General features: G+C 39.9%; 2 protein-coding genes across 2 annotated transcripts in view; both read right to left on the bottom strand.

Moving 5' to 3' along the window:
- The window catches only part of ZNF575 (zinc finger protein 575), a 686,770-nt gene that overhangs the window by 86,030 nt on the left and 580,936 nt on the right, over positions 1-19,804 (bottom strand). The window lies entirely within an intron of this gene.
- The window catches only part of LOC137437721 (uncharacterized), a 71,311-nt gene that overhangs the window by 13,327 nt on the left and 38,180 nt on the right, over positions 1-19,804 (bottom strand). Inside the window, exon 3 of the mRNA XM_068132291.2 lies at positions 18,393-18,473. Coding sequence (XP_067988392.2) covers positions 18,393-18,473 — 81 coding nt within the window. The remainder of the gene's footprint in view (positions 1-18,392; positions 18,474-19,804) is intronic.

Raw genomic sequence — 19,804 nt, 5'->3', positions numbered from 1 at the left:
AGATAATATCCAGATATTAGATTTACCAGATAGTTATGAGATAATATCCAGATATTAGATTTACCAGATATTTATTAGATAATATTCAGATATTAGATTTACCAGATATTTATTAGATAATATCCAGATATTATATTTACCAGATATTTATTAGATAATATCCAGATATTATATTTACCAGATATTTATTAGATAATATCCAGATATTAGATTTACCAGATAATTATTAGATAATATCCAGATATTAGATTTACCAGATATTTATTAGATAATATCCAGATATTAGATTTACCAGATATTTATTAGATAATATCCAGATATTAGATTTACCAGATATTTATTAGATAATATCCAGATATTAGATTTACCAGATATTTATTAGATAATATCCAGATATTAGATTTACCAGATATTTATTAGATAATATCCAGATATTAGATTTACCAGATATTTATTCGATAATATCCAGATATTAGGACCAGATATTTATTAAATAATATCCAGATATTAGATTTACCAGATATTTATTAGATAATATCCAGATATTAGATTTACCAGATATCTATTAGATAATATCCAGATATTAGATTTACCAGATATTAATTAGATAATATCCAGATATTAGAGTTACCAGATATTAATTAGATAATATCCAGATATTAGATTTACCAGATATTTATTAGATAATATCCAGATATTAGATTTACCAGATATTTGTTAGATAATATCCAGATGTTAGATTTACCAGATATTTATTAGATAATATCCAGATATTAGATTTACCAGATATTTGTTAGATAATATCCAGATATTAGATTTACCAGATATTTATTAGATAATATTCAGATATTAGATTTACCAGATATTTATTTGATAATATGCAGATATTAGATTTACCAGATATTTATTAGATAATATCCAGATATTAGATTTACCAGATATTTATTAGATAATATCCAGATATTAGATTTACCAGATATTTATTAGATAATATCCAGATATTAGATTTACCAGATATTTATTAGATAATATCCAGATATTAGATTTACCAGATATTTATTAGATAATATCCAGATATTAGATTTACCAGATATTTATTAGATAATATCCAGATATTAGATTTACCAGATATTTATGAGATAATATCCAGATATTAGATTTACCAGATATTTATTAGATAATATTCAGACATTAGATTTACCAGATATTTATTAGATAATATCCAGATATTAGATTTACCAGATATTTATTAGATAATATCCAGATATTAGATTTACCAGATAATTTTTAGATAATATCCAGATATTAGATTTACCAGATATTTATTAGATAATATCCAGATATTAGATTTACGAGATATTTATTAGATAATATCCAGATATTAGATTTACCAGATATTTATTAGATAATATCCAGATATTAGATTTACCAGATATTTATCAGATAATATCCAGATATTAGATTTACCAGATATTTATTCGATAATATCCAGATATTAGATTTACCAGATATTTATTAGATAATATCCAGATATTAGATTTACCAGATATTTATTAGATAATATCCAGATATTAGATTTACCAGATATTTATTAGATAATATCCAGATATTAGATTTACCAGATATTTATTAGATAATATCCAGATATTAGATTTACCAGATATTAATTAGATAATATCCAGATATTAGAGTTACCAGATATTAATTCGATAATATCCAGATATTAGATTTACCAGATATTTATAAGATAATATCCAGATATTAGATTTACCAGATATTTGTTAGATAATATCCAGATGTTAGATTTACCAGATATTTATTAGATAATATACAGATATTAGATTTACTAGATATTTGTTAGATAATATCCAGATATTAGATTTACCAGATATTTATTAGATAATATTCAGATATTAGATTTACCAGATATTTATTAGATAATATGCAGATATTAGATTCACCAGATATTTATTAGATAATATCCAGATATTAGATTTACCAGATATTTATTAGATAATATCCAGATATTAGATTTACCAGATATTTATTAGATAATATCCAGATATTAGATTTACCAGATATTTATTAGATAATATACAGATATTAGATTTTCCAGATATTTATTAGATAATATCCAGATATTAGATTTACCAGATATTTATTAGATAATATCCAGATATTAGATTTACCAGATATTTATTAGATAATGTCCAGATATTAGATTTAGCAGATATTTATTCGATATAAATATCCAGATATTAGATTTACCCGATATTTATTAATAATAATAATAATAATTCATTTATTTTGTGTAGCGCTTTTCCAGAAGCCCAAAAAGGCGCTTTGACAGAGTGGAAAACATCATGCATAACAATACATGAAAACAACAATTGCAAAAAGACAAGAATCAAATGGGGAAAAATTTAAAGCAAAAGGAGGGAGAAGGAGAAGATATAGTCAGGGGTTAAATGCTGTGGGTTGAATGTTGAATGCAGTGTTGAACAGGTGGGTCTTTAGTGATGTTTTGAATGTGGTGAGTGAGGAGGAGTCTCTGATGGTGTGAGGTAGTGAGTTCCAGAGGGTGGGAGCAGCGATGAAGAAGGCCCTGTCCCGCCAGGATCTGAATTTGGTCCGGATGGAGGGGGTCAGGAGGTTGGTACCAGCAGAGCGGAGGTTGCGGGTGGGAGTGTGTCTGGAGAGGAGGTCAGCCAGGTAGGATGGGGCCAGGTTATGGAGGGCTTTGTATGTCAAGAGGAGGATTTTGCACTGGATTCTCTGGGGGATGGGGAGCCAGTGAAGCTTGTAAAGGACGGGGGTGATGTGGTCACGGGTCCGGGAATGGGTGAGTAGACGGGCAGCGGAGTTCTGAATGTATTGGAGTTTATTGGTGATTTTTGAGGGTGAACCATAGAGGAGGCTATTGCAGTAGTCCAGACGGGAGGTGATGAAGGCGTGAATGAGGGTTTCTGCAGCCGTGGAGGAGAGGGATGAGCGGAGACGAGCAATGTTTTTCAGGTGAAAGAAGGCTGACTTTGTGATCTGTTTAGTGTATTTGTCGAAGGAAAGGGTTTGGTCAAAGATGACGCCAAGATTCCGGATGTGAGGGGAGGTGGATACTGGGATACCGTCGATGTTGAGGGCAAAGTTATGGGTGGATTTTGTGAGCGTTTTTGGGCCAATGATGATTATTTCAGATTTATCACCGTTAAGCTTGAGGAAGTTGATTTGAAGCCAGGATTTTATTTCAGTGATGCAGTTTGTCAGGATAGAGTGGGTGTCGGTGGAGACGGACTTGGTGGAGATGAAAAGCTGGATGTCATCGGCGAAGCAGTGGAATTGGAGACCATGACGGCGGATTAAGTGACCGAGGGGGGACAGGTAGAGGATGAAGAGGAGGGGGCCAAGAACTGAACCTTGGGGGACACCATGGGGGAGGGGAGCAGTGGGGGATTTGCAGTTATTGATGGAGATGAACTGGCGTCTGTCAGAGAGGTATGATTTAATCCAAGAGAGGGCAGTGCCGGTAACGTTAAAGGTGGATTCAAGTCGGGTGAGGAGGATGGTGTGATCGATGGTGTCAAAGGCAGCGCTGAGGTCGAGGAGGACGAGAATGTTGAGGTTGCCAGCGTCAGAGGAGAGGAGAAGGTCGTTGGTGATTTTGAGGAGAGCAGTTTCAGTACTGTGGTTGGAGCGGAATCCGGATTGGAATGTTTCATACAGGTTATTGGCAGAGAGATGATGTTTGAGTTGAGTGGCTACAGCGCGTTCCAAAACTTTTGACAGAAAGGGTAGGTTGGAGATGGGTCTGAAGTTGTTTAGGGTGTCAGGGTTTAGACCAGGTTTTTTTAGAATGGGGGTAACAGCAGCAATTTTGAGGGAAGGTGGGACGATGCCTGTAGACAGGGAGGAGTTTATTGTTGCAATGATAAGTGGAGAGAGAGCAGGGAGGGAGGCCTTGACAAAGCTGGAGGGGATGGGGTCAAGAGTGCAGGTGGCAGTTTTCATTCCTATGGGGAGTTCAGAGAGGTCAGTAGGAGAGATTGGGGAGAACCGAGACAGGGGATGGCAGGACAAGGGGGGGCAGGTGGTTGGAGGAGGAGCGGGTGCGGCGGTGGTCAAGCTGTTGTAGATGTTGTCAATTTTGCGTTGGAAGAAAGAGAGGAAGGAGATGCAGTTGTCGACTGTGAATGACTGGGTGGTGGTGTTCAGGGGGCGGAGGAGTTTGTTTATTGTCGAGAAGAGTGCTTTTGGGTTTCCGGAGCCAGAGTGGATAATTTGAGAGTAGTAGGCGGAGCGGGCGCGGGAGAGGGCATCTTTGTAGTGTTGTAGGTGGTCCTTGTAGGCTTGGGAGTGAACTGTGAGACCCGTTTTATTGCGGAGTCTTTCAAGTTGGCGAGCACGAGTTTTCATCAGGCGGAGTTCAGGGGTAAACCAGGGAGCAGAATGGGTGAAAGAAACTGTTTTGGTTTTTACCGGTGCAAGCTGGTCAAGGCAGGAGGAGAGAGTGTGGTTGTAGTAGTCGGTGAGGTCGGAAGGGGTGTGGAGGTCAATGAAGGGAGAAGTGGACATTTTTTCAGAGAGGGTGGATGAGAATGAGGTAGGTGAAAGAGCGTTTAGCTTACGGAAGTTGATAGTGCGATAATGCCTTGGTGTTGGGGCAGGGATGTTGATGGTCAGAGTGATGGCTAAGTGGTCAGAGAGGGTGAGGTCGGAGCCAGAGAGATGGTGCAAATTTAATCCAGTGGAGCAGACAAGGTCCAAAATGTGACCACGGATATGGGTAGGAAAGTCGACATGTTGAGTGAGGTTAAAGCAGGTGAGTAAATCAGTGAAGTCAGTGGTTATTGTGGAGTCAGTGGAGTCCATGTGGATATTGAAATCACCAAGGAGGAGGATTGAGGGGGAGAGGGAACATAGCTGGGTCAGAAAGTAGGAGAAGTCAGACAGGAATGATGGGTGTGGTTTGGGAGGGCGGTAGACGACAGCCATGACTGACTGCGTGCGACCAGAGAGTTTAAAAGCCAGGTGTTCAAATGATGGAGCAGACGAGATGGAGATGAGGTTGGTCTTGATGTCTTGACGGTGGATAACGGCAATTCCACCACCTCGGCCCTCCGAGCGTGGTTTATTGACGTAGGAATATCCATTGGGTGTGGTGAGGTTGAGTGTGTAGTCGTCCAGAGGTTGTTGCCAGGTTTCGGTGAGACAGAGAAAGTCCAGTTTGTTATCCAGGATGTATTCGTTCAGGATGTATTCGTTCAGGATGAGGCATTTGTTGTTGAGGGACCGGGTGTTGAACAGGGTGAGCTTGATGTTGTTTTGAACAGCAGGGATGAATTCAGGTGATTTAGCCAGGATTCGTAGGCAGGAGGTGCGATCGTGTGCGTTGCTGTGACCAGGTGCGCTGGGACGAAGAGTGAGAGTGCGCTGAGCCGACCAGAGGACGGGGATGGAGTGACCTGATTGCAAATAAACAAACTTACGACCGGAGCCACGGTGAATGTACCTGGGTCGTCGGAGGAGTCCATTTGATTTGATGGCAGAGATGCATGATGGGGTGGAGCGGGTATTGAGCAGAAGGAGCCTTGCGGCGGAGTACCGCAGAGCCATGCCAGGCAGGAGCAGAGAGACGAGACGAGGCCAAGGTTGAGGAGGTGAAACAATGGTCCCAACCCACGAGAGCGGGCCTGAGGAAACGAAGGAGCCAGGTAGGTGAAGCCAGGAGCAGAGCCGGGACCAAGCAGAGGGCAGGCAGGAGCAAAGAGACGATCACGAGGCCAAGGTTGATCACGGCAAAGCGGCAAATGCAGCGGAAATCGACCACCGCCGCTACAAATCTAGATCACGGCTGGAAACCGCCACCAAACCGGTGCGATGGTCACAACCCACGAGAGCGCGCCCGAGGAAACAGCGAGCAGGCGAAGGAGCCGGGCAGGCGAAGCAGGGAGCAGAGCCGGGGCTATGCAGGGGGCAGACTCAATGGCCAAAAAATCCGCACGACCACCAAAAAAGAAAGCAGCTGACAGTGGCCCGGTTGAAGAAGCGGCGAGCATGTGACGCCTGCGTCCTCTTCATCAATTTTATTAGATATAATAAAATTTTATATTTATTAGATATAAATATCCAGATATTAGATTTACCAGATATTTATTAGATAATATCCAGATATTAGATTTACCAGATATTTATTAGATAATATCCAGATATTAGATGTACCAGATATTTATTAGATAACATCCAGATATTAGATTTACCAGATATTTATTAGATAATATCCAGATATTAGATTTACCAGATATTTATTAGATAATATACAGATATTAGATTTACCAGATATTTATTAGATAATATCCAGATATTAGATTTACCAGATATTTATTAGATAATATCCAGATATTAGATTTACCAGATATTTATTAGATAATATCCAGATATTAGATTTACCAGATATTTATTAGATAATATCCAGATATTAGATTTACCAGATATTTATTAGATAATATCCAGATATTAGATGTACCAGATATTTATTAGATAACATCCAGATATTAGATTTACCAGATATTTATTAGATAATATCCAGATATTAGATTTACCAGATATTTATTAGATAATATGCAGATATTAGATTTACCAGATATTTATTAGATAATATCCAGATATTAGATTTACCAGATATTTATTAGATAATATCCAGATATTAGATTTACCAGATATTTATTAGATAATATCCAGATATTAGATTTACCAGATATTTATTAGATAATATCCAGATATTAGATTTACCAGATATTTATTAGATAATATACAGATATTAGATTTACCAGATATTTATTAGATAATATCCAGATATTAGATTTACCAGATATTTATTAGATAATATGCAGATATTAGATTTACCAAATATTTATTAGATAATATGCAGATATTAGATTTACCAAATATTTATTAGATAATATCCAGATATTAGATTTACCAGATATTTATTAGATAATATACAGATATTAGATTTACCAGATATTTATTAGATAATATCCAGATATTAGATTTACCAGATATTTATTAGATAATATCCAGATATTAGGTTTACCAGATATTTATTAGATAATATCCAGATATTAGATTTACCAGATATTTATTAGATAATATCCAGATATTAGATTTACCAGATATTTATTAGATAATATCCAGATATTAGATTTACCAGATATTTATTAGATAATATCCAGATATTAGATCTACCAGTTATTTATTAGATAATATCCAGATATTAGATTTACCAGATATTTATTAGATAATATCCAGATATTAGATTTACCAGATATTTATTAGATAATATCCAGATATTAGATTTACCAGATATTTATTAGATAATATCCAGATATTAGATTTACCAGATATTTATTAGATAATATACAGATATTAGATTTACCAGATATTTATTAGATAATATCCAGATATTAGATTTACCAGATATTTATTAGATAATATACAGATATTAGATTTACCAGATATTTATTAGATAATATGCAGATATTAGATTTACCAGATATTTATTAGATAATATCCAGATATTAGATTTACCAGATATTTATTAGATAATATCCAGATATTAGATTTACCAGATATTTATTAGATAATATCCAGATATTAGATTTACCAGATATTTATTAGATAATATCCAGATATTAGATTTACCAGATATTTATTAGATGATATCCAGATATTAGATTTACCAGATATTTATTAGATAATATCCAGATATTAGATTTATCAGATATTTATTAGATAATATCCAGATATTAGATTTATCAGATATTTATTAGATAATATCCAGATATTAGATTTACCAGATATTTATTAGATAATATCCAGATATTACCTTCACCAATCGAATCAATTCATCCATGTCCCACACCCAACATAAACACAAAATTTCATCGGAATCTGTCCACAACCTTTTTAGATATCCTGCTTGCAGACAAACCAACAACCAGAGGTGAAAACAAACTTCCGCACCGAAGGTGGTAATAATAGGGAATACAAGAATAGCCACGAACATCAAGTTATACACGCTATATTCCTTCCAGACACATGATTATAAAGCGCACTCTTGAATCGCTTTGAATGTATTAATTACCTTTTGATTCCAGGTCATCATTACCTCCACCACCTTAGGTAGACAGTTTTTGTTTCCTCTGCCACGTTGGTTATGCGGGTCCTTGCTATTATTTGCAATTATTTCCTCTTGTACATCTCGACCCAGGACCAGAAAACCCTTGTCGTTATAAAAGGCTTTGTTCACGGATTCCCGGAATCTTTCGAGATTGTGAATACGTCATTATTTACTTTTAACCACGTGTATATATATACACGCATCAAGAAGAAGAGAATTTGTTTTGGGTTCTTTATTGGCACAATTGGGCTGCTCATGATCACTTGAGAGTTGCAATTTCACGGGGTTTCCTCATATCTCGTGGGATTGTGAGTTGGACAGACGATTGGGAGTTGGGCTTTGACATGTCGGAGTTGTTTTGATCGTGGTTTCTGTGAAGTCGGTGATAGCATGATAGGGGAGGGGAAAGCGTTAAATATTCCACTGTTCCGATGAGGTAATGAAGAAATATCATATGTAGTGATTAATGTGGGAATACCTGTTCGTCTGTATGTGTGGGAGGAGGGTGAGGAAGGGAGGGTGAGAGCATGGGGTTGCAGGGGGTGGGTGGGAGGTTGAGTCAGGGGGAGGTTGAGTCTTTGGGTGGTGGCGGCAGGAGATTGAAGACTTTTGTTGTGGGGAGAGGGCGTTGGGGAGTTGTGGTGGTGGTGGGAGGGAGTTTGAGGGCTTGGAGTAGGGAGGAGATTGACGCCCTAGGGTTGGGAGCCAGGGGTTGAGGACTTGGGGTTTGTGAGGAGTGGGGGGAGTTGAGGACTTCAAGTCACATTTTACATTGAGCAGATGTTCCACAGGTCCATGCTAATTCAGAGCTAATGCATATAATTGGAAACATCCCAAATTGTTCAAAACCTTTGGATGTGATTATCAAAACCATCACCCGGTGTAGTTTCATGAAATTTCATTCCCATGTTTGTGCCATGAATATCATGAATTGGCCCGTCAGAGTGCGCCACTGCTATTCAAAATCACTTTCCATCAACATTCAGACTACCTTTTGGTGATTCAAAACCGTGTTCCATGATCCTCTCAATGATGTGCATGGAATTGCATGCACTGAAGGACACAGTAAAACTGGATGTTATCGCTGGGAAATAAATCAAAATCCCCAAAATTGTACAAATCATTCAATAATTCGCCAATTCTCTGCTATCACTTGATGAAAACAATAGTTATCATAAATGTGGGGTTAATGCGTTGAAACATGTGTGGCTTTTTGTATGTTTGTGAGATGAAATGCATTGAAATTTGGTGGTTGTACCCCGGGTGTACATGGGAACATTCTACTAAGTTGGGATGGCCACCTCAAATTTGAAGTTGCCCCATTTGCCACTCATGTAGAGAGCAGGTGGGGCTAGCAGGATGGCCTAGACCCTAGAGGTACGCACACTCACCTCTAAACTGTCTATCTTGGGTTTGCATCTTGTCCCAGCTACAAACTGTCATCCTGGTGTCTCGCAGGCAGGGTGTGGCATCATTGTGTGTGCCATCCTTCGGACGGATGTTATACTGGGCGTCCCGCTGCCAGAATTCATTGGTGGACGTTAAAGATCCCAGTGTCCTTCGCGAAGACTAGGTGAGCTATACCTAGCACCATGGCCAAATTCCACATTTCCTGCCCGAATGTACAGATGCCATTGCAACAGTTGCACATTTCAATGCCCTCAGCAAATCATGCTGCTTGAAGCAATGTGCTGCATACACACAGAGAAAGCGAATGTTTCTAACAAATAATAATTCAAGGTAGTATGTCAGTAGTGGAAATGGTAAAGTGTATATAAATAAATAATAGTTCATGAAAGCATATACAATTCTGTACTATTCTCTCTAACATATATATTTTTTAATTGCCAAAATTCGGAAATAATATTGTGTCCCATGACTTTTGGCTTCTATGCCAACATGTTTGGCATGCCTTCATTTTCAAGTGGAGGCTCTGGAAGGACGCACTGACAGATGGACTGACAACACCCAAAACATAACCCCCAGCTGTGCCGACGTCCAGTTTGGGCCTAATAAAAAGATCGTTTATGTTTTTGAAGCTTTTCCGGATGAAGCAACGATTTTTAATGGGATAATTTGTAATTACAATGGTAGACAATTTTTTGGGCTGGTTCATGGAATTATTCATTCAACTTGAGTCTTGTGCCATTTTCTTCTGCGTTAACAACTACAAGTAGTGGACCAAAAAATGGAAACACCTTGGCAAATAATGGACACCAAGCAACGACTTCCACACAGGTGTGGCCCATGTGTTAATTAAGCATTTTATATGTTAATTTTATCTCTCCGACTCTGGAAAATCCGCTCTATCTCTTTGCTGATGACTCCACTCTCTGCCGCTCCATTCCTCTTCCCTCAGATCGGCAGTCTGCAGCCTCCTCACTCTCTGCAGACCTGGACAAAATCACAGACTGGTCAAACAAGTGGAACATGTCTTTCAATCCTGACAAATCTCACACTCTTATTATGTCTCTCCGAAAAGACCGACTGGACAACCCTCCCATCTACTTTCTGAATAATCCTCTCCAATAAGTTCTGTCGCTCAATCTTTTGGGTCTCACTATCTGCCATGATCTTTCCTGGGAAAACCACATTTCCAAGCTGGCCTCCAAAGCCAGTCGCCGACTGGGCATCCTCCGTCGTGCGAAGTCCTTCCTCGGCACAGCTGAGCTCCTCACCACATACAAGGCTTTCATCTGCAGCTCAATGGAATACTGCTCTCCCCTCGGGGCTGGTGCTCCTGCCTCACACCTAGCCCGTCTTCACGCTGTTGAAACCAAAGCTTTCAGAATCATTGGAATCTCCTGCAATGAAGCTAACTCCGAGGGCCTTTCACTCTCTCACCGCAGGCAGGTTGGTGGTCTTTTGGTCTTCTACCGACTCCTCTCCGGCCTTGCTCCCCTAGCTCTGTCTGTGCTCTGTCCTCCAAATATTCCTACAGGTCGCACAAGATCTGCCTGCAACCCTCATATAGTGAAACTGCCAAAATCAAGACTCTCTGCTCACCTTCACTCTTTCATTCCTCTTTTCTCCCGCCTCTGGAACAAACTCCTCACTCTCTTCAATCCCACTCCTCCCTCCAGGTCTTTAAAACAGCTGTTCACCACCATCTCTTATCTTCCCCCATCTACCCCTGCTAATTTCACCCCAAATCCACTTTTTTGAAATACCAACTTCTTTCCTGGAAATCCTTGCAGTGTCCTTGTGTTTTATACCTCTCCCACCTCCCCCCAAGCCCTCTCCCTCCCACAGATCTCTCGATGTCCCTGCTCTCAAATGTTGTGTTTGTGTCCTTCACCCTCTCTCCCCATCTTGTCTACCGCTCCCCATATTATATGTTTTATGTGTCGGTTTGACTTTCTGTGTGATTAATGTTAGCTCTTTCATGAGCCTCGGTCTTGTATACAACAAAAAATAATAATAATAATTTTTTTTAAAGCATATAACATCCCACTATCCTTAGGGGCAAGTATAAAATTGCTGCACTTGCCTGGTTGCCTTTAATTATGGCTTGCATGGCTCCAAGAGGAGACTTCCCAATGGTTTTATGAGCATGACACTGATGTTATCCATGTCATATGTCATGGCCTCCTCAGTCACCATATGTGTAAGTTCTGGAACGATGCCTGAAACATGCCCAATTGAGCATTTATGGGATATTCTGGAACGACGCCTGAAAACAATGTTTTCCACCTCCATAAAACAGGTGTGAGTCGATTGCCTTTCTCGTGGAACAATGGTGCCGCATCCCTCCAATATTAGCGATTTTCCATTTGGCTATCATCTATTGTTAAATTAAGCCTCAGTTTATCGCTGAGGGCATGGCTTGGCCCGTCCCCGAAGTGTTATAAATGGTGGATTCCATGAAAATGTAATTTATCTCTTCTGTAACATCTATATTATGGGCTGGCATGATGGGATAGCCACGAAGAAGCCTGGGTTCAAATTTCGTCATTGCGGTGTTTTGCAGGTAAAGTGAGTCAACAATGCATGTACCATCCTTCATATTAAACTGTGAATCTCATCTGCTAACATTAGTTGGTGGATGTTGAAGATCTCCCGGTATCCTTCATGAAGAGTATCCCTTGCCCAAGAACTGTTTTGGCAGCTGTGTGAAGAGTATGGTACATTGATAGTGATGATATCTATTATACACCTGGGTACACCACAATAATTGCTGTTGCAGGTATTTACATGCCTTAATCATTTCACTCGACTTGTTGCGGAGACACTGGTTAGGCCACTCTTATAGTAAGGAGTAGAGATTTGTGTGCAAGTTCAGACTAAATCAGCAGCTTCGCTTCTACAAGTGAGATTCAGGCAAAAGACAATACAGAGAAGACCAAAGTATGTTAGAATGTCATCTCGAGCAAATTCTAGCAACTAATATCTACATGTGAGTTACAAAATCAATATATCAAATTGTTCGCACAATATAGACTAACCCTCCTTAGGTAGGTGATGTTGATCAGGTATAAAATTTATTCCGATAGAAATGCACGGTGTAGGCACACTGTCAGAGGAAACAAATTCGATCCCAGCTCAACACTTCACTCAACATTGTGCAATATGTTACATGAAATCATTCCTTTTCTCAAACAGCCTCAACTCAGATCATCAATTCAGATTCAGACCTGGCCACTCTACCTTGGACATGCTGCTTATACTCTCCCAACAATCTAGAGGCCTTCAATGTCAGACATGAGATTAGGGCCCTCTCTCTGGACACATCTCGAGCTTTCGATACCAGCTGGCATCCTGCCTTGCTCTCAAAACTGCCTGCCTATGGAATCGAAGGCCAACTCCACTCTTGGATTACTGACTTCTTCCACTTTTGTAGCCAACGAGTGTCTCTCAATGGAACCCTTTCTTCTCCTCTCCCTGTCAAGGCTGGAGTTCTCCAAGGCAGTGTTCTTGGCCCCCCATCTTATTCCTGATCTTCATCAATGATCTCTCTGACTCTCTTTGCTGATGCTTTCAAACTCTGCTATAACTTCCCTCATCCTTCAGACAGACAGGCAGCATCCTCTTCCCTCTCACCAGACCTTGATAGAATTACAAGCTGGTCAAACACTTGGAATACGTCTTTCAATGCTGACAATTCTCACACTCTCACTATCTCTTTCTGAAGTCTGGAAAACCCTCCTCTCCACCTTCTCAATAATCCTCTTGAGGGGGTTCAGTCATTCAAACCCCTGCATCTTACTATCAGCCATTATCTTTCTTGGGCAAACCACATTTCAAAGTAGGCCTCCAAAGCCAAGTGCCGACTGGACATCCTCCATCATGCAAAGTCCTTCCTTGGCACATCTGAACTCTTATCCACCTACAAGGCCTTCATCCACAGCTTGATGGAGTACTGCTCTCCCATCTGGACTGATGCACCTGCCTCATACCTTGCTCAGCTCAATGCCGTGGATGGAAACTAAGGCCTTCAAGATAATTTGAATCTCCCACAATAAACCGTCTATGGGTCTATCACTTCCCCATCACAAACAGGTCGGTGGTCTCTCTGTCTTCTACCGCATCCTTCCTGGTCTTGTACTCTCTACTCATTTTGTGCTTTGCCCCCTCCCCGCCCCAACCAGGTTTCCGCAGGCCGTACGTAGTCCACTAGCAACCCCATTCTGGTGAAACTCTAAAAATCCAGAATCACTGATCACCTTCACTCATTCGTTCCTCTTTTTCCTGCCTATGGACCCAACTTCCACATTCTGTTATGCTTATGGAATCTCATTCTTCCGTCCAGGTCTTCAAGCCAGAGCTGTTCATCGCTAGCTCAGATCATCCCCCATCCAAAACCACGATCTTTTTCATCCCCATTAACCCTCCTGAAGCCATACTCTTTCCACATTTACAGTTTTCCCTTCCTGAGAGTTTGCTTCTGTATCCATCTGTCTACCCCGTGCATCCTCCCCTACCCCTCACTCTTCCCCACATCCCTTATGTCTCCAAGTCCCCCTGTATTTTTTTCCTCCACTTTGAATGTCGACATGCTCCACAATGCAGCACCCGGTCACCACGACACGAGAACAGCAGATTAGGTCAGATTCGACCTTGCTGAGGGTCGGAACTCTTAACCAACCAACTCAGAGGAGAACGTGCTAACAACCCATGGGCTTGCTTTGCTACAGGCCTGAGTTCAATAAACGAATCCTACGCCCTGTTGTTTGCATGTGATGCAACACTATCCGTTGTTGTTGATATCATTTTATTCCCATGAGTGGTCAAATGTGTTTTCAGGGAAGCTTTGGATTAAAAGAAAAGCCGGCGTGCTCTAGAAAAGAACTATATCCAATAATCTGCATAATAAGGCAATATTCGCAAACAATGACAATGCACAAGAAACAAATAAATGTTTCATACTTATCTACAGAGAACTGACAATCGAAATGGCAGCCTAGTCGCTAAAATGAAGCTTGGAATGATATTTCATCGGCCATTAGACAGATAGACAAAAAACAAACAACTGACCAGACAAACAAAAAAAATACAGTTGAGAAATAATTTATCAATGTGTAAATAAAGTAACGAATGGATTTGCAGAACCAGTATTAAAATCTCGACTAATATTATCATAAGCTGACTACAGACTTCCAAGTAATTTCTCTGTGAGTGATCAGATGAATGTAGGCTACATTACCTCTGCCTCAAATAGCGGGTTTAAGGCAACCTGATATTTCAATGTGCACACAGCCCTGAAGCTTAAGAACCAAACTCGCTGCTTGACCTTCAAGACCAGTTAAAATGCCCTTAGCGAGAAAAACAAACATTTGAATCGAAGATTCCCCCACAATACCTTGCAAGGCGCTCACGTGCTATCTCCCATGCAAATACACCAGAAAGCACCATTCCAACTTCCACCGTCATGAGAGAAACCCGAGCCAGTGACACCTTCCTTTGCAACTAGCACACACTTCTGAGTGGTCTTGTCAACCCACTTAATACAACCATAGTCTTCTACTGCCCTGTCAACCCACTAACAGTGAGTGCCTTCAGAAAGTATTCACACCCCTTGACTTTTTCACATTTTCTTGTGTTACAGTCTGAATTTAAAATGGATTAAATTGAGATTTTTTTTTGTCACTGAGCTCCACATAATACCCCATAATGAGAAAGTGGAATTCCCTTTTTAGAAACGCTTACAAAATAATTAAAAATGTAAAGCTGAAATGTCTCGAGTCAATAAGTAGTCAACCCCTTTGCGATGACTCTCCAAATTGAGCTCAGGTGCATCCAATTTCCTTTGATCATCCTCGAGATGTCTTCACAACTCGATTGGAGTCCACCTGTGGCCTATTCGATTGATTGAACATGATTTAGAAAGAAACACATTTCTATATAAGGTCCCACAGTTGGCGGTTCATGTCAGAGCAGAAACTCTACCATTAAGTCCAAAGAACTGTCTGTAGACCTCAGAGCTAGAATTATGAGGAGGAAAAGATCTGGGGAATGGTATAAAACAATCTCTAGAGTGTTGAAAGTTCCCAAGAGCAAAATGAGCTCCATCCTTAGGAAATGGAAAGAATATGGAACTACCCACACAATTCCAAGAGCTGGCCATCTGACCAAACTGAGTAACCAGGCAAGAAGAACCTTGGTCAGGGAGGTGACCAAGAACCCAATGACCACTCTGACAGAATTACCGAGTTACTTGGCTGAGATGGGAGAACCTACCGGACGGACAACAGCACTTCACAAATATTGGCTTTATGGGAGAGTGGCCAGACAGAAGCCACTCCTGAGAAAATGGCACATGATAGCACGCTTGGAGTTTGCAAAAAGCTACGTGAAAGACTCAGAGCATGAGGCAAAATAATATTTTGTCTGATGAGACGAAAATTGAATACTTTGGCTTGAATGCAAAGCACTACGTCTGGCGGAAACCGAGCACAGCTCATCACCCATCTAACACCATCCCTACCATGAAGCATGGTGATGGCAGCATCATGCTATGGGGATGCTTTTCAGTGGCAAGGAGTGGGACACTTGCAAGGATGGAGGGAACAATGAATGGAGCTAAATACAGGCAAATCCTTGAGGAGAACCTGCTTTAGAGTGCAAATACTTTAGACTGCAGCAAAAATGTATGTTTCAACAGGACAATGACGCCAGGTATATACAGCCAAAGTAACACTGGAATGGCTTCAGAACAAGAACATGAAAGTCCTTGAGTGGCCCAGCCAAATCCCAGACTTGAATTCCATTGAGAATCTATGGAAAGACTTGAAGATTTCTGTTCACTGACTCTTTTGATCTGTCAGATCTGTCAGAGTTTGAGCAAATCTGCAAGCAAGAATGGGAGAAACTCCCAAAATCCAAATATGAAAAGCTGATACAGACATACCCAAGAAGACTCAAAGCTGTAATCGCTGTCAAAGGCACTTCGACAAAGTGTTGCCTCATTGGGTTGAATTAAAAAAAAAAAAAACACCTTTAGAGGCCATTTTTCCCCGCAAAGCGGGGGTTGGCCTTTTTCCGTGGTTGTTGTGGTTGTTGTTGTTTTTTGGTCCCCTTTTTTGAAGCAATGTTTTACAGCCGGATGCCCTTCCTGACGCCAACCCTTTTTGCCGCCTTTAACGACAAACAGGGAATTACCAGTGAACTGGTACTCAATTTGCCGACCTCGGAAGGATGACAGGCTGAGTCAACCCCCCTGGCGTTAATTCAGCGATCGACCGGGATTCGAACCCAGGATCCTTCGGATCCTAAGTCGGCACCCTAGCCGCTAGCCCAACACCAGGGCTAACTCCATTCACCAGGGTTGAATACTTATGTAATTTAAGATATTTCTGTATTTCATTTTTGATGATTTTGTAAAATAATTCTTCAAAAAAATTCCACTTTGACTTTATGGGGTATTATGAGTAATCAGTGTAATTAGATCAGTGACAACTCAGATGTAGACAACTCAGACAATCCGTGTAATCAGATCAGTGACAACTACAACGACACTCTTCGACATCACCACGTCGACCGATATGCCTCCGCCCACATTATTACATCATTATAATACTTGTACGAAGTTTGATTTAAATCCATTCAGCTGTTCTCAAGTTATCACATTTTTGCCTGACATGACCTCTGACCCTTGACCTCTTATGCCATCATCCAATCAGTTCATCTTTGCATCATATAGACATATACCAAATTTGCTCAAAATCCCATCACTGGTTCACAAGTTGGCGCAGCAACATAATTTTTTACTTAACATGACCTCTGACCTTTGGCCTTTGACCTCGTGACCCCAAAATCTAATCAGTTAATCTTTACCTCAACATACATACCTGCACCCAGTTTGACTAAGATCCCTTCAGCCTTCTTAAGTTATCGTGGTAACGAAGTAATTGTAACTTAACATGACCTCTGATCTTTGACCTCTTCACCCCAAAATCGAATCAATTTATCTTTGCATCATAATATATAATTATACCAAATTTGGTGAATTCCCCATGACTGTTTCACAAGTTAGCTCAGCAACAGAATTTTTACCTAGCGGGACATCTGACATTTGACCTATCACCTCTTGACCCCAAAATCTAATCCGTTAATGTTTACATCACCATACATACCTGTACAAAGTTTAAATTAGATCCATTCAGCTGTTCTCAACTTATAGACCTATTACAGACTTTGACCTTTGACCTATTGACCCCAAAATCTAATCAGTTCATCTTTACATCATTCTACATAACTGTACCAAATTTGGTCAGAATCCCATCATTGGTTCACATGTTATCGCGGTAACAGGATTTTTACCTAACATGACCTCTGACCTTTGGCCTTTGACCTCGTGACCCCAAAATCAAATCAGTTCATGTTTACCTCATCATACATACCTGCACCAAGTTTGACTAAGATCCCTTCAGCCGTCCTCAAGTTATCGTGGTAACGAAAACCTATCACGGACGGACGGATGGACGGACAGCCGGACGGACAACCCGAAAACATAATGCCTCTAGCGACTTCGTTGGCGGTGGCATGAAAAAATCTCAATTTAACCCATTTAAAATTCAGCCTGTAACACAACAAAATATGAAAAAGGTCAAGGGGTGTGAAAACTTTCTGAAGACACTGTATGTACGACCAGAGTCTTGTAGTATCTTGCCAACCCACTGAATACGACCATTTCTCAGTTATCAAAGGAAATGGTGCGACAACGTCCATGCATTTCAAGTGCATATGAGATGTGCGTAATGATAGATGTAACACATACCGCGCTGCGAAGCCAGGTCAAAGCCGGTCAACGTTTGACTTTGTGATGACTCCAAGAAAGGCAAGGAAGAGCAAATGAAATCTGTGGAGAGAACGTCACATGGAAAATGTCCAGTGAAAGCCTCTTTTTTTTTTTTCAACACCTCAATGTGAGAGTAAATGAGGTTTGCACAAAACATTTTCTATTCTTATGAACATAATAAATCGATCACACCACCACCCAAGAAATTCAAACATACTTAGTCACATATGTTTTACGCGGTGTTTTTAATATTAAAAAAAAAAAAAGGAAAAGCTAATATAATGTAATTTTTTCCTAAAAACTTCCAAAGTTCCTTTGACTTGCAGACAGAAAAAACTAAAGTGATCTCAGCAAATGGTTTAACTCTATTTTCAGTTTTGTTCACAGATAGTGTCGAAAAACAGAGCTCAAGATAGCTCGAGTGGTTACGTGGACGCCAAATGTTTGGTCTGGGTTAAATTCCAAGGGGGATCAAACTGAACTAAAACGAACGTTCTGTTACGGTGCAGGAAATGAACACGGCCACTGCCTTGAGTTGGGGATGTAAAGCTCGTTGTCCCGTGTGCATGTCAATTATGGTCATCAATTATTAGATTCATTTTTACTACGATTATGAACCCAGTTCACATTTCACTACTTACAGCTTGAACTTTTCTACCCCCGTTAATTCACCCCAGATCCACTTTTTTGAAATTCCGACTTCTTTCCTGGAAGTCCTAGCAGTGTCCATGTGTTTTTTATCTCTCCCACCTCCCCATCCCCCACGCCCCCACCCCCCTTCCCATGCCTCCTCCCCCCAAGCCCTCTCCCTTCCACAGATCTCCCGATGTCCTTGTTCTCCACTGTTGTACTTGTGTGCTTCCCTCTCTCCCCATCTTGTCTCCCGCTCCCTTTATCATATGTTTTATGTGTCAGTTTGTCTTTTTGTGAGAAATATTAGCTCTTACACGAGCCTCGATCTTGTATCCAAAAAAAAACAAACTCTAACGTGCTTGCACTAAATTCTAAGTTCCACAAACAAATTATATCGCACATCATTTCAATCAATCAAGGTAAATCATCCCAGCAAAATACAGAAATTCCCATTTTTCATATATATATATATATATATATATATATATATATATATATATATATATATATATATATATATATATATATACGTATATATATATATATATATATATATATATATATATATATATATATATATATATATATATATATATATATATATATATATATTAGATTAATGAACAGGATTATAAATAATAAAATTGATATATCTGGAAAAATTACATGCTCAAACCAGGAATCGGACCCAGGTCCTCTGGAAAACTGTACCAGTGCTCTGCCATCTGAGCTATCTGGGCATAGTGGGGCAGATATGT

Source organism: Myxine glutinosa, chromosome 1, assembly GCF_964187855.1.
Source record: "Myxine glutinosa chromosome 1, kmMyxGlut1.1, whole genome shotgun sequence".
Lineage (NCBI taxonomy): Eukaryota > Metazoa > Chordata > Myxini > Myxiniformes > Myxinidae > Myxine > Myxine glutinosa.
The sequence above is the reverse complement of the archived record's forward strand: the minus strand, read 5'-3'. Positions and strand labels throughout refer to the sequence as shown.